Here is a 15,641-nt window from a genome sequence, read left to right as displayed (position 1 = left end):
TGTTCATACAGTATAGGTTGACTCTTCAAGGGGATCTGGCATGTTAAAGGGGATCTGGTTATGTTAAATAGTGATAAAGAGGACAATTCACTCATTATCTGACACTTTACATACACTGTACATATATTCATTTGAACCCCCTAGCATCTATGTTTAACCCTTTAAATCCCATTGTGGCTGGCCAAACCTCTCCTCTCGCTCTGCCTGTACTGTAGACAGGCAAGACATTGCAGCGCATTCGCCCCCTCATTTCCTCCTCCGCTCGTACGAAGGGATGGGGGTAACCATGGTAACTAGGGAAATAAGCATGCACTAATACAAAAGCGAGGCAAAGTCTGGAAATAACTGCAAGTTAAATCTTTAAATCTAAACTTAAGCTATTGGGAATTCCATTTGGCGAGCAGACTCCGACTAGCTCCAAACAGGCTGCATTGTTCAGTGTAAATAAATCACAATTGTTATGTGGTGGGCTGCTGCGTTTATTTATTTCAGGACAAAAACACTGTTGAAGTAGACATTATATAGTAGTCATTCAGCTCTCTTGCAAATCTTCTTCGCTCCATAGAAACTGGACTAATCTTGATATAGCTCTAAATAACTAACACAGAGTTTGAAAGAGCAGAGCTTTTTGTGTTTGTGGTTGCAGAGGGGTGAAGTTCTGTCTGTCCACTCCACACTGTCCACTCCGCACAATCAATAATCATTTCACCCCTCTGTTCAGCAGACACATTCTGAGAGTAAGGCAACATGGCAATTCAAAGCATTTGGTTTCTACATCAACATTGTAACGTGACGGCACATGTTAGGCGCACGCATGGCAACATGAATGAATCATAAATGAAAAAAAAAACACACATTCATAGTGATGACAATGTCAATAATTCTTCAGTTCGTAAGGGCAGGCGTGGTCAGATCTATACCTATTCCTGGACAAGCGGTGCAATCCCTCACGGGATCAAAAGAGTATATATACTACTGTATACATTTTCTCATGGGATCAGAAGAGTATATATACTATACAATAGACAATATGTCTTGTCTCCACCGTGGGATAGTGGGAAACGTAATTTCGATCTCTTTGTATGTCTTGACATGTGAAGAAATTGACAATAAAGCAGACTTTGACTTTGATTTTGACATTTTCTCACGGGATTAAAGAGTATTAATACTATACATTCTCTCACGGGATTAAAGAGTATATACTATACATTCTCCAAGGCATCCTAAGCAGGGGGCTCGTTTGCGTGACACCATTATATTAAATATCTGTGCATGTCGCCAGGCACTCAGGTGCTGATGGAGGTGCTCCTTCAGCCTGATGGGACTCATATGAGAGATGTGGAGGTGCTCCTTCAGCCTGATGGGACTCATGCAGCGCTAGGGGGAGATGTGGAGGTGCTCCATAGGACTTCCCATCCAAATGAACACTGAAGCTCCAACTGTCAACATGACAGCAGCACACACAATATCAGGCATGTGTGTGTGTGTGTGTGTGTGTGTGTGTGTGTGATGTAAACGTGTGTTTGATTGTGGGCGTACGTCCAGCAGCCCACAGCGCAGATAAAGCTCCAGGATAAAGCTCCAGGATCTGCTCCATCTGAAGGCCCATCTGGCTCCTGTCACCTCCCTGTGCTGAGGGGCCGTCACTCAGAGTTCTTGTAGTTGGTGAAGAGGTTGTAGAGGACCCTCAGGGTGGACTTCAGGTTCAAGTTCACAACATCTGGCACAGAAAAAAATGAGAGAGGAATAAAGAAATGAGTGAGATATTAAACAAGCAGAAATTGTCGATTTGGTTCAATCACAGGCCTATTATCACCCCATCACAACTGGGAATTAAAGACCACAAATTATAGCCCAATTAAAAACATAGGAAATCATCTGTGCAGGAAATATAGCTATATGGAGCATATTAACAAAGAGACATATTTGACATCAGTCAGTTGTACCACTTCAAGCTCCTTGTTTGAGATAAGAAGTGCTAGGGTTCCCCCTGCTGGACAGCAATGGCATTACATTCAGACCTGCCATGTCAAACCAATCATAACACCTGAGAGAGTAAAGCTGAAATACCCTCTGGCCTTGCTTTGGGTTTCTTCAGACCTCCGTCCTGCATCAGCTCAAAGGCAAAGGCCACGTTGTGGACCTAAGGGAGACAGAGAGGATGTGGTCAGCCCACTGGCTCGGAATGAGCAGAGAGCATCATGCCTGCAGTTCCAGACCAGAGGTTTGATTCAGGGTTCAAAACTTCAGGATTCAATGATTATAAATCTAAATAAGTAAACTTGCAGTTACGTATTATATAATTACTAGAACGTATTATTATTACAACTAGTCGCTATCATTTGTAATGTATTTTAAAATATATTACCGGTACTAAATTATTACTATAACTGAAGTTTTTATGATAGTGCATTGCTCAGTGTGTTGTAAGTAGTATACTGTTAAGTATATAAGGTATTAGCTTCCCATACGTGTCTGCTAGTAACCATAGCCATCATGTTTTAATCCAGAGGCTTCCATCAGTAACATTATGTAACATTACACGTGTGTTTGAGTGTGAATAGGGCTCATCAGTCACATCATGTAACGTGTGTTTGAGTGTGAATAGTGCTCATCAGTAACATTATGTAACATCATGCGTGTGTTTGAGTGTGAATAGTGCTCATCTGCTCCCATCAGCTTGTGCTGAAACACACAATAAGTAGATTGAGCTTTCGGTGTTGTAAGATTCTCTTTCATCTCATTCATCTCATTCAGCCACTTGGTATAGTTGCTATACTATACTTATACATATACAGTAGCCACTTGGTATAGTTGCTATACTATACTTACACATATACAGTAGCCACTTGGTATAGTTGCTATACTATACTTACACATATACAGTAGCCACTTGGTATAGTTGCTATACTATACTTACACATATACAGTAGCCACTTGGTATAGTTGCTATACTATACTTACACATATACAGTAGCCACTTGGTATAGTTGCTATACTATACTTGCTATACACATATACAGTAGCCACTTGTGGTGAAGGGGACATACATTTGAAGTCAGGATGCGACTAGAGAATATCATAATTAAAAAATACTTGGAGGGAGAGTACATTTCATATCTGCCCACACACCAACAAGTATACCGTATTCAGATGACAGCCTGTACCCAATAAATAATGCAGAACAGGCTCCTGCACAGATATCATGACAAGAGCAGGCCAATCCCAGAGAGCAGCAGCCCCCGTGTCATGTCAAGAGCAGGCCCATCCCAGAGAGAGAGCACAAGAGCAGGCCCATCCCAGAGAGAGCACAAGAGCAGGCCCATCCCAGACAGAGAGCACAAGAGCAGGCCCATCCCAGACAGAGAGCACAAGAGCAGGCCCATCCCAGAGAGAGACAGAGAGAGAGCACAAGAGCAGGCCCATCCCATCCCAGAGAGCAGCAGCCCCCGTGTCACACTCACTTTCTGCTCATAGCTCTCCGGCGTGAGGTAGAAGTTATACAGCGGAACAAAGTAGTCTTCCAGAAGCCCCATCAGCAGCACCAGATACACACCATCTGCAAACTGCAAACAAGGCTGCTATTCAATTGCTCCAATATACTAAAACACTAAAATAAACACTTTTCTAAGCAGTCGAAGATCTAAGCCTGAGAAAAGCATAGTGGGTGGGTACTATATGGCCATTATCATGTTTCATTTAATAGCAGTCAATGTTTGAGCAGGATAATTATATAATTGCATAATTACATAATATTTATGGCAAAACATCAGAGCCCCTTAAGGGAAAAGGGGTTTAATACTAAGGCATGGAATATTAAATACTTTATATTATTAAAATACTAAGGCATGAAATATTAAATACTATATATTATTACAATACTAAGGCATGGAATAATAAATACGGAATAATAAATACTATATATTATTACAATACTAGGCATGGGATATTAAATACTATATATTATTACAATACTAAGGCATGGAATAATAAATACTATACATAATTACAATACTAAGGCATGGGATATTAAATACTATATAATATTGAAATACTAAGGCATGGAATATTAAATACTATATATTATTACAATACTAAGGCATGGAATATTAAATACTATATAATATTAAAATGCTAAGGCATGGAATATTCTATTCAGAGGCTTTAAGAAATTACTTGTGCAGTTCCATCGCGCATTTCACAGAGCTACAGGAAATGATTGACAGCCAGAGAACAGTGGCATTTTGTACAGAGCAAATTGATTGTATTCAGAACAACGAGTAGTCCGCATTTTGTCATGCAACGAGTGCGCTGTAGCAAATGTACCTGTGACTCCAGTTCTGTCACCTCCAGATTCAGCTTGTTAAGGTGCTTATTCACAAAGGTAATGAGAGACTGCAGAGAAGAGCAGGACAAAGTGTTTATGCGCTTATTAGCTCTGACATCCTGCACACTCACAGATTAGAACAACCGGCCTTTCTACATGCAGATGTTATTTCAGAGGTTTCATTAATCTCCATAAAAAGTAGATTTAAACAAATTTAACTGTAAAATAATATATATATTACCGTCTTGACAACGTTGAGCTTGTCAGGGGCATGATCCAGCAATGTGTCAAAAGCATCCCTCTCTGAAATGATGAATAGACATGGGGGAGTATTGCTGGGACATTTCAAGAAATTATTATCATGTATCTGCTTAATCAGAGTAAAATTAACTACAATTCCTACAAATAATAATGCTGTTAGAATGGATGACTTACCAAATCGTCCCATCATCATCCTGCAAAACAGAGTTGATGAAAAAGACCACATGTATATTAGTATAGGTATTAGTACAAAAATATCTGCATATTTACTGCCTAACCTTCTCTAAACTTGGGGGTCTTTCCGGATTTATATTCACTGCCACTAGATGGCAATGTGAAACACTTTGGAAATGTGCAAGAGATTTATTACTCTGTTGTTATGAATAGAATGTGCAGGAGATCTTACTCTTGTTGTGAATAGAATGTGTAGAAGATATCAAACTCTGTTGTTATGAATAGAATGTGCAGGAGATATCAAACTCTGTTGTTATGAATACAATGTGCAGGAGATCTTACTCTGTTGTTATGAATAGAATGTGCAGGAGATCTTACTCTGTTGTTGTTGTGATATCTTACTCTGTTGTTGTTGTTGTGATATCTTACTCTGTTGTTGTTGTGATATCAAACTCTGTTGTTGTGAATAGAATGTGCAGGAGATCTTACTCTGTTGTTGTTGTGATATCTTACTCTGTTGTTGTTGTTGTGATATCTTACTCTGTTGTTGTTGTGATATCAAACTCTGTTGTTGTGAATAGAATGTGCAGGAGATCTTACTCTGTTGTTGTTGTTGTGATATCTTACTCTGTTGTTGTTGTGATATCAAACTCTGTTGTTGTGAATAGAATGTGCAGGAGATCTTACTCTGTTGTTGTTGTTGTGATATCTTACTCTGTTGTTGTTGTGAGCTCCTTGGTCACATGGGAGGTGTGTAAGAGTCCCTCTTTTTTCTGCAGGAAATGTTTTGATTTTGAGTCATTATTTTATGATGGAGGACATGACTAGGACCTGCTTTCTTATTAAACATAATGATAAATAATTATAAATATGGCATGTGCAGGCTATCCCTGACACCACCAAAGAGTGACAAAGAGAGACAAAAGAGTTTACAACTGAGTGAAATGATCATCATGTATACAACATTTCGAATCAATTTCAGACTGGACTATCAGTGCTCCCCACCTTGACCACCACCACCTGGACGGACACATGCTCTGGGAGTCTGATAGGAGCCTGGAAGTGCATGGCCAGGGTCACCAACAGGTACACAATGGCCACAAGGTTCTTGGAATGGATTGCTGTGAAGACACATTTATATTCAAGATGGAGCACATGTGGACGCTGAAGACACATTTGGTATGGACTACGGTAATAATAATAATAATAATAATAATAATAAGCTTTATTTGTATAGCACCTTTCATACACAGAATGCAGCTCAAAGTGCTTTACATTTGAAGCATGTAACACAATAATAGTCAGTCAGTCATTATCAATCACTTTTCTTTGCTGTTTATGATCTACTCAGCAACATATCAAAAATATAGAAAATGACATGTCATAAGACTGGCAGCCTTAACCCTCTTACCCCCCACAAGCACGCCACATGGCAACTGTGGCAAGGAAAAACTCCCATATTCCAGGAAGAAACCTTGAGCAGAACCTGACTTACAGTACGGTACAGGTGTGTTACAGGTGAAGAGACATCAGGCATTTGGTATAGACTATGGTACAGGTGTGTTACAGGTGAAGAGACATCAGGCATTTGGTATGGACTACGGTACAGTGTTATAGACATCAGGCATTTGGTATGGACTACGGTACAGTGTTATAGACATCAGGCATTTGGTATGGACTACGGTACAGGTGTGTTACAGGTGAGTGCCCCTTGTTGGGGTTCAGTCTAATAAACAACAGTATGTCTTGTTTGTATTTCTTACACCATGCGCTAAACAGTGGTATGCCTTTAGTATATATATGCTATTACATGTAACATTTAGTAAAGAGTGTTGGCATTAAAGAAGCTACAACAGTACGGAAGTCCATTTCTGTAAGGTTAAGTGGATGCTCTAGCAACAGAACCGATGGCCTTTCCTCTTTAGCTTCCTGATGTATGTGTTTATCCATGTGTCTGTGAGGGATTTGTGTGCATGTATTCAAATAGTCTTGTACTCACAGTCCACTCCCCACTCGACGGACCAGCCCTCAGGTCTGAGCACATCATTGACTGCCTCCAGCACCGTCTGCAGCTTCTGTTTTTGGCCGATCTCTGACTGCGTCACCTCTGCCACGTTCAACTTCCTCTGAGACAGCTTCTCTGTGGAAGAGCTCACAGTTACGGTGTCACTCCGCCATAGATGCAGCACTACGTGGGCTATAGTTCTCACATCTCTTCACAATGACACACACACACACACACCCACAGATACAGCACTACGTGGGCTATAGTTCTCACATCTCTTCACAATGACACACACACACACACACACACACACACCCACAGATACAGCACTACGTGGGCTATAGTTCTCACATCTCTTCACAATGACACACACACACACACACACACACACAGATGCAGCACTACACGGCTATAGTTCTACAGTTCTTCACAATGACACACACACACACACACCCACAGATGCAGCACTAGTGGGCTATAGTTCTCACATCTCTTCACAATGACACACACACACACACACACACACACAGATACAGCACTACGTGGGCTATAGTTCTCACATCTCTTCACAATGACACACACACACACAGATACAGCACTACGTGGGCTATAGTTCTCACATCTCTTCACAATGACACACACACACACACACACACACACACACACACACACACACGATGCAGCACTACGTAGGCTTTAGTTCTCAGTTCTCTTCAGACACACACACACACACACACACACACACACACACACACACACACACACACATTGCAGTTATATTCACAGGCCCATAGCAAGCCTCCTGTTATGCCAAGCAAAGCTTACCACAGTGATAAAACTGGAGCATGTTCATGTGGGAACTTACCAAATAACTTCTGGAGCACCTGTCCATCATAGAGGTCCTCCTCCAGGTCCTTCACGATGATCCGGTCCTCCACCAGCTCACTGTTGACCCAGTCGATAAGAACCTGTGGGCACAGTCAACACACTGAATGAGCCACATCAACAGACTGAATGACCACATCAACAGACTGAATGAGCCAGACAATCATTGTGGTTAGTTTCAGTTTGACATGAGATCTGGGTGCAACTTACTTTTTGAAGGTCTTTAAATTTGGGATTTTCTCTTGAGGTGGGATCCAGTATACTCCTCTCAGCATTCTCCTCTACACGTGGCCAAAATAGATAAGAACACGTCAGAGTGAAATAAATCTGCTGGAATTACACTCATCTTGATAAGATGTTATGCTGCTGTCATGTTAACTGCATTTCATTGTCTTTGTACTTGTACTCTGCACAACGACAATAAAGTTGAATCTAAATCTAAAATGTTATGATACTGTAGTGTCTGTGGTTCTCATGAATGTGAATACTACCAATGATTCTGTGCAAATGTTAGTGTGAGGGAGATAAAGTGTAATTGTCGGTTGTTGAAGTTGTATTTGCGTTTTCCATGTTGTTTATTTGTTAGCGTGTAGTGCCTCATGTCTTTATCCTCTTGTTGATGTGTGTCTCTTTGGTTGTAGCTCATGTCTTTATCCTCTTGTTGATGTGTGTGTGTGTGTGTGTGTGTGTGTGTGTGTGTGTGTGTGTGTGTGTGTGTGTGTGTGTGTGTGTGTGTGTGTGTGTGTGTGTGTGATTACCCTTATTGTGTATTGCATGTGTGTGAGAGTCCAGAGTCCTGCACGGGACGGGTCTATTTTAGGAGACCTGAACCGGCACAGTTCAGCACCAGATCCGACCCGTCACCGTGATAATATCAACATTAAATCCGCACCAGCCCAGACCTGTTAATATTTGGCCCGTAACCCGAGCCGTGCCTGCGATATATCACACGAGCTGAAATCATTCCAGTTAAAGTGCTTTATTTTTATCTCGCACCTCTCAACATCACAATAGGCTCTATGGGCTAATGAAACAGCCTAGCGGGCTCTCTATGGGCTAATGAAACAGCCTAGCGGGCTCTATGGGCTAATGAAACAGACCTAGCGGGCTCTATGGGCTAATGAAACAACCTAGCGGGCTCTATGGGCTAATGAAACAGCCTAGCGGGCTCTCTATGGGCTAATGAAACAGCCTGAGTGCTTTCTTTTGCACTATTGGAGCATGCAGGGCTGCAAAAATAGCCTGAATCAAATATTTAACTGGCCCCTGTCAACTTTCACATTTAACTTGAGTATTTTGCATTCTAAATCTTAAGCTAATGAACAGCATAAAGTGCGCTTTCTTTTGCGCCATTCGAGTAGCCTCGGCACCTTTACCTAGGCTATGGAACCTGATAACTTGTGCATTTTCTGTAACATTTTGCATTAGGGCTGTAGGGGGCTGGGACATAGGCAGCTGCATTCATCACATTTCTTCTGCCTTCACTTGAGTCATAAGCCGCCATAAACTCCCACCCTGTTCTGAGAATTCACTCATCAACATGTGACTCAGAGATGACAGAGGGAGTGAGGAAAGGAGCTGTAGCCTAGCAGCCTAAACCGAGTCCCACCCCACAACCCCCCCCCCACATTCTCAAGCCTAGCTAGCTCCTCCCTCTTACTCACTGTCACTCATCCGATTCTTTAACGTGAAAGTGTTCACCAGATGTTGAATGAGTAAGAAGAATGACTCCTGTGAAATCATTTCCCTTGGGCTGTTTTTCTGTTGGATTTCTCATTGATGCAGTAGTGGTTACAATTTTGTAGGGCGACATAAAAGTAGAGCAAAACAGTTAAGATAATTTGCATTTGCAACATTTGCATCTAATTCCTAAGCCTTCATCACTGGCCATTCGGCTGGTCACTGGCCACTGGGCTGGTCCAGCTTTGGGTTTTACTGGCGGGAGAAGTAGCTTCTGGCTGATTGATTTACAGAGAGGGGAGCGTTACCTAGCAACGTGTTGATTTACAGAGAGGGGAGCGTTACCTAGCAACGTGTCCTCTGGGAGCAGCTCCGCACAGGAGGGCTGCATGGACGTGATGATGGCATTCTTCCCCTCCTCCTGAAGGTCACTCACTGTCCACACACACACACACAGCAATGGGTCAAGGCTTTCAAAAACAGAACAACACCACTGAACAAATAAGATGCAGTTGAAGGTTGTAAACTGTACAGTCACAAGAATCGTGAAATTTGAGCGTAATATTGTAAAAGATTTCAAATTACATCAGGACCAAACAGTTGTACAGTACTATTTATTTTCCATTGCAAACAATGCAATGTTTACAAACAAGCATAGGCCTCCTGTGTACATAGTAACACTGAATGTGCTTAGATTATATAAAACACTTTGACATTATGGTTTTCCATTAAATATTTTGATATATTTTCTAGTTTAGTATAGCTTATATATATATATATATATATATGTTGATATATTTTATTGTATAGTATAGTATAGTTTATATATTTTCTCTGTGACACACAGAAAAAGGGAATTTTTCATCTCGTATAACAAACAGCCGTTGTCCCTGGCGATGATGGACACTAACACAGCCGTTGTCCCTGGTGATGATGGAGACCAACACAACCGTTGTCCCTGGTGATGATGGAGACTAACACAGCCGTTGTCCCTGGCGATGATGGACACTAACACAGCCATTGTCCCTGGCGATGATGGAGACTAACACTGCTGTTGTTCACCCAGGCCCTGGTGCTCCTCTAGCTCTGTGGCAACTGGATCTATCCCTGCATCCATCTGCATTTTGCTCAAGTGGCAGCAGCATGTTGGTCCAACCAGAATGTCAGAGCTGAGAGCTAATCCATTTAGCTCCTGTGCTTTCTGAATTACCTCTCTGCCAATGACCCCAGAGAGGGGAGGAGTGGAGAGGGGAGGAGAGAGGGGAAGAGAGGAGTGGAGAGGAGAGGAGAGGAGAGGAGAGAAGAGGAGTGGAGTGGAGAGGGGAGGGCAGCAGGAGTGGAGCTAACCTCCATGGATTCCATGAGAGAGAATGTGCAACAGCATCCCACCCAGATAGCCATCACAGAGTGACATCAGAGCCACTTCCTGCAGCCAAGTCACTTCAAGCACAATCCCACTGGATGGATTTCCCCCAAATGACTCTATCTGAGCTCTTGGACTTCACTCAAAGACTCAGAGCCGTGTGCAAAGATGCAGTGATGCTGGTTAAGTCACTGGACATAACACGTATAAACAATCTCTCCAGTCGAGTCTTTAAATGTCCACAATGCTACTTTGAAAAGAAACATCATTTTGTTAAAGAACAAATGACCCTTTCCTTCCTGCTGTTCCAGGTGCTTGCACACATCAGTGATAGTCATCAAATGACCTACACATCTCAATATAGCACTTTGGCCTTATAATGCCATGGGAATAGCCATAACGCTCAAATCTGCGTCAAAGAACTTTAAAGAATTTTAGATCATACATATCACACCATCAAAAAAGATCAGTGAAAAGAAACCACATGAATCACTAATGGTCTACCCAACATTAGATTGTTAAATATCACTAATGATCTACCCAACATTAGATTGTTAAATAGCACTAATGATCTACCCAACATTAGATTGTTAAATAGCACTAATGATCTACCCAACATTAGATTGTTAAATATCACGATACTGTAGTCTGCAGGGCAAGTACACTCATGTCCGATTCTATTTACATTGAGCGAGCACACCAATGTCTATTTACACTGAGCACTCTATGCAGTGACCACACCGATCCATAACATGCTATAGTAATACCTCAGGAAACCCTCTGGGCTTTAGCCTGCACCAAGGAGCAGACACACACACACACACACACTCCTAAACTGGCACTCTACCTTGTTTCTTTCGCTTTGTCCCACATAGAAAGCCCGCCATGTCCCCAAAGCTGTGTCTGCGTTGGTGAAGAGACGGAGTGGGGGTGTAGCTGTGTAAGTATGGCTGGGGTGGAGGGGCAGGGGGGTGGGTGGAGGGGCAGTAAGGGGCAAGGCACGTGTTATTTCGGTCCCTTTCACAACCCCCACCCACCGTGCTCCTGTTACAGTGGGGATGGAGGGGCAGTGCGGGGATGTGCACTAGGCTACTGGACGGGGAAGATGACCGAGGATACCTGCAGCCTTGTGGATGCCATACCAGCCCCAGCACCAGAGTGGAGAGACTGCTGTACCTGCAGGTATTGTACCTTGATGTCAATCCAGATAGAACTCTTGTGGTGGGCTTTGGTGAGGCTGGGACTCTTATGACAGACATAATGACCTTTGCTGGTAAATGTTTAGCAACTGATTGCACGTGAACTGAAACAAACAGGAACAATTATGTGAGAATGAGAACGGGAACACAATGCGGCTCTCCACCACTGTGGGTCAGAAAATGAGGAAATGCTGATTGTACAGGTGAAATGACAATTTATAGATGATAAGATGGCAAATGAAAAAGTGGGTGTTTTGATTGAGATGATGACTATTTCACTGTTTTTAATTTAATCGTCTGACACAGATCCTGGGTACACATTGTACAATTTCAAATCAGATTTGCCGCAATCACTAATCAATCCTGTTCAATGCCTTGCCTCAGTTCCACCATGCTCTGCCGTCATAATGGAAAACCATTCTCATGTTCGAGTCCATTAGCAGAACAGAGTGACTTATTGACTGCAGCAGCTCTCAAGGCACACAGAACGTGCCACCAACAAACTGGTGCACGCACACACACACACACAAGCATGCACACACAGAGAGAGAGAGAGAGAGAGAGAGAGAGAGAGAGAGAGAAAGAGAGAAAGAGAGAAAGAGAGAGAGAGAGATTTTACAACGTTACTACACTGTTTCCCTTTTCCTTGGGGGCATGTTTGACTGTGGCACAGATATAAATACACTCTCAGTGCTGGAGAGGTGCGTGAGCATGGGCTATTTCAGACAGGGTGCTGGACATGTGCTGGAACTGACCAACAGACACACAAGTCTGGGATAAACATCTAAACCCATGACACAGAAAAACATTACATGTGTTTCCTGTAAACTATTAATGTTTTATTTTTTTTAATCATAGCCTGAAGAAAGTAGTTAGGTCTATAATTACTATGAGTATTCTATTGAAGTAGAGACAGTTTTTATTATACAAAATATGTTTTGGGGCCCCAGCTGTGGCGCAACTGGCTGGGGCACCTGCACCGTATGCCGGCGACCCGGGTTCGATTCCCGCCCCGTGGTCCTTTCTGGATCCCAACCCTGCTCTCTCTCCAATTCACTTCCTGTCACTCTCCACTGTCACTATCATTAAAGGCATAAAAAGGCCAAAAAATATATGTTTTGGAAAAAATGATATTGCAAGTTAGACTCACAAGTTCAATATGAATGCACAATGGCAATGAATAAAGCAAAACTTCTCATATGGACAAGAGTTCCAAGGACATGAGAACATCTCGTCTAATGTTTATTGCCTTAAAGCCATAGCCTGGCCACGCCCACCTATATCTCCGTTCAGGGAGATAGTTTGGAACACCATAATTACGTTACGTTTACGTTTCCATCAGACACAGAAAAGGACACCAGTCAGAAAGGGGATCTTATACCAGGTTCATCGAAAGTGGCAGAGGGGATGCAACGCTTCGCAAACATCAGAAAGTGGCAGTGGTAAACAGCAGGTGCAAACATCAGAGAGTGGCAGTGGTAGGCTACACAGCAGTAGCAACGCCTGCAAACATCAGAGAGTGGCAGTGGTAAACAGCAGTAGCAACGCCTGCAAACATCAGAGAGTGGCAGTGGTAGGCTACACAGCAGTAGCAACGCCTGCAAACATCAGAAAGTAGCAACGCCTGCAAACATCAGAAGTGGCAGTGGTAGGAGCATGTGCAAACATCAGAAATTGTGTGAACATTGACAGCAAAGGTAGGTAAGGTTTAGGCAAAGTCGGAAGTAACGTTAGGAATAACTGATTAATGGATTGGAATTATAGGTCCAGCCTAAGTTAGCACAAAGTCTAGGCCTACGTCCATCAACATGTTGGTGTTGGAAACGTTTCCCAATCGTGAGTCTCCAGACACTATTCACAAAGTGAATGAGTCTGGTTTTCAAAAGGCTAACAAGGCCATGCAATGTCAATGCAAACACTAGATCACAAAACTATACAGTATGCCAGACCTGTGACTTCCCTTGGTCCTCCCAGGCAACACACTGAATGACGCTTTACTTCCCTTGTCACCCTTGGCAACAGGTGAGCATTCACAACAGTAAACCATCAAGACACAGAGAAGTGAGAGATTTCTCTGGGCAGTGAGGTGGGTGTTTCTGGTTAGTGCTGACATCACAGATGATACAGATCACATCACCACCAAGAACTCAAATGCACCATTTTCTATATACTGTAGCAGACCAAAACAAAAATATGCAAACATTCATTGTACAAAAATAATAATAATAATAATAATAATAATAATAATAATAATAAAAAATACTGCCATGAATTTGTAATACATCATGTGCATCATGTCATAAATGTATAATAGCATGTTATATGGCACAATTTCAGAGTTGAGCGATAATTTGAAATAACAACAATATCTCCATTACTATATAACCCATTAATATAATAACTTAAACAGATTGTATAGCGATTTTAGCACTACACTTTTGAACAAATACATTTAAACAACTTACTTTTGAGAGTCTGTGTATAGAAAGCGGTGGAAAAAACTCAGAGACACTAGGCTCACTGGAAGCTCCTATCAGGATGCTTCTTGAAGTGCTTGACCAAAAGCAATGACTTGCATTTGAATAGAGCGCTTATCGCTTTTTGACAATGTGCAACCCGCTACTCTCTACTTCCCTTAGATTATCAGTCAGTCAAATGTGCAAAATTAATTTCTGCTTTAGCTGCATCTCAGTAGTCAGGATACCTCATCATTGGTTTAGTAAACAAAAATACTGTAATTAAGTTGCATTTGATTATTTTTGTCGCTCAATTTTTTAGACTGAATAGGGACATCATTATTTATCTTATTTATACCTTATAATTTTATATAATTCTTTAAATAATATTTAGGTGTAACTGCAAGAGTAGGCCTAATTCTTATAGGCTACTGACTGGCACCTTTCAAGCAAAAGCTGGTTGACCTTCAGACAGAGGAGGAAGGCTCCTTAGAACACATAAAGACGTCTTAAGAGCTGACAATAAGAATTTACTGGGATTCCTCAACAATTAGCACTTCCATTTAACCTCCTGACCCCTCCTCCAGAACCCCTTATATGGAGTATTACAAACAAACGAGTGAAGGAACACACACACACTTGCAGCTGTTCACGTAGTCATTGAGGGGAGGGGGATGTCTGAGGTTTTAAAATAGCTGCGTAAATAAATGACTGGAATGAATTAAGTATGCTAGCTTGATAAAGGATCCAGCTTCAGAGTGGGTTAGTGCACTACAACTTTTGTCAAGTTTTAAAATTAAACTCAACCAAGAGCAGCAGGCCTACACATGATCTACATAACATTGCATTCCTGGCATGGGTAACACATAGGCTATTTCTGTTTATTATAGCATGTGGATGCTATGTCTGCTTTCTTTAATCCGCAGTTTTTGCTTTCACTTACAACTGGCAGACGAAATCGTGACTGCTTTTAAATCGTAAAGTAGTCACCATGTATATCCTTAGGTCAAGTTTAAAATAATAATAATAAAAAAATAATAATAATAATCTGACAGTCGTCTTGCTTTCACAAAAAAATACCAGCTGACTAGACACAGATGTTACAGCTTGTGCCCATATTGTCTCGTTAGTTTGTAGCAACATTTTCATCAAACCAAATTAATTAGTATTTTAATCTATAATCTGAATTAGACTCCTGTGGTAGGCTACGTAATTGGGTATTGTTTCTGACAGGAGCCTGCAAAACTTATATATGGCAAATGTCACATGGCTTGCGTGACCGCTGAAAGAA

At 41.7% G+C, this 15,641-nt stretch overlaps 1 protein-coding gene and 1 long non-coding RNA gene across 3 annotated transcripts in view; one reads left to right on the top strand and one right to left on the bottom strand.

Annotated features, from left to right (window-relative positions):
* Positions 1-461: 461 nt before the first annotated feature.
* The window catches only part of parvb (parvin, beta), a 15,336-nt gene continuing 156 nt past the window's right edge, over positions 462-15,641 (bottom strand). Inside the window, exons 1-13 of one of the 2 annotated variants that reach the window (XM_048256365.1) lie at positions 11,543-11,641; positions 9,678-9,767; positions 7,863-7,933; positions 7,633-7,735; positions 6,762-6,902; positions 5,768-5,883; positions 5,477-5,535; positions 4,763-4,782; positions 4,569-4,630; positions 4,327-4,395; positions 3,465-3,566; positions 2,071-2,143; positions 462-1,720 (exon numbers count right to left, since the gene is read on the bottom strand). In XM_048256365.1, coding sequence (XP_048112322.1) covers positions 1,644-1,720; positions 2,071-2,143; positions 3,465-3,566; positions 4,327-4,395; positions 4,569-4,630; positions 4,763-4,782; positions 5,477-5,535; positions 5,768-5,883; positions 6,762-6,902; positions 7,633-7,735; positions 7,863-7,933; positions 9,678-9,767; positions 11,543-11,582 — 1,023 coding nt within the window. In that variant the 5' untranslated portion in view covers positions 11,583-11,641 and the 3' untranslated portion in view covers positions 462-1,643. Of the gene's footprint in view, positions 1,721-2,070; positions 2,144-3,464; positions 3,567-4,326; positions 4,396-4,568; positions 4,631-4,762; positions 4,783-5,476; positions 5,536-5,767; positions 5,884-6,761; positions 6,903-7,632; positions 7,736-7,862; positions 7,934-9,677; positions 9,768-11,542; positions 11,642-15,641 lie in introns of those variants that run through there. The other variant, XM_048256364.1, reaches the window with a different exon arrangement.
* Positions 11,736-15,641, top strand: part of LOC125302958 — a 4,136-nt gene continuing 230 nt past the window's right edge. Inside the window, exons 1-2 of the long non-coding RNA XR_007194990.1 lie at positions 11,736-11,877; positions 13,917-13,980. This is a non-coding gene — a long non-coding RNA (uncharacterized LOC125302958). The remainder of the gene's footprint in view (positions 11,878-13,916; positions 13,981-15,641) is intronic.

Source organism: Alosa alosa, chromosome 11 (genome assembly GCF_017589495.1).
Source record: "Alosa alosa isolate M-15738 ecotype Scorff River chromosome 11, AALO_Geno_1.1, whole genome shotgun sequence".
NCBI classification, from domain to species: domain Eukaryota; kingdom Metazoa; phylum Chordata; class Actinopteri; order Clupeiformes; family Clupeidae; genus Alosa; species Alosa alosa.
Note: the sequence above shows the minus strand (reverse complement) of the source record. Positions and strands in the feature narration are given on the sequence as shown.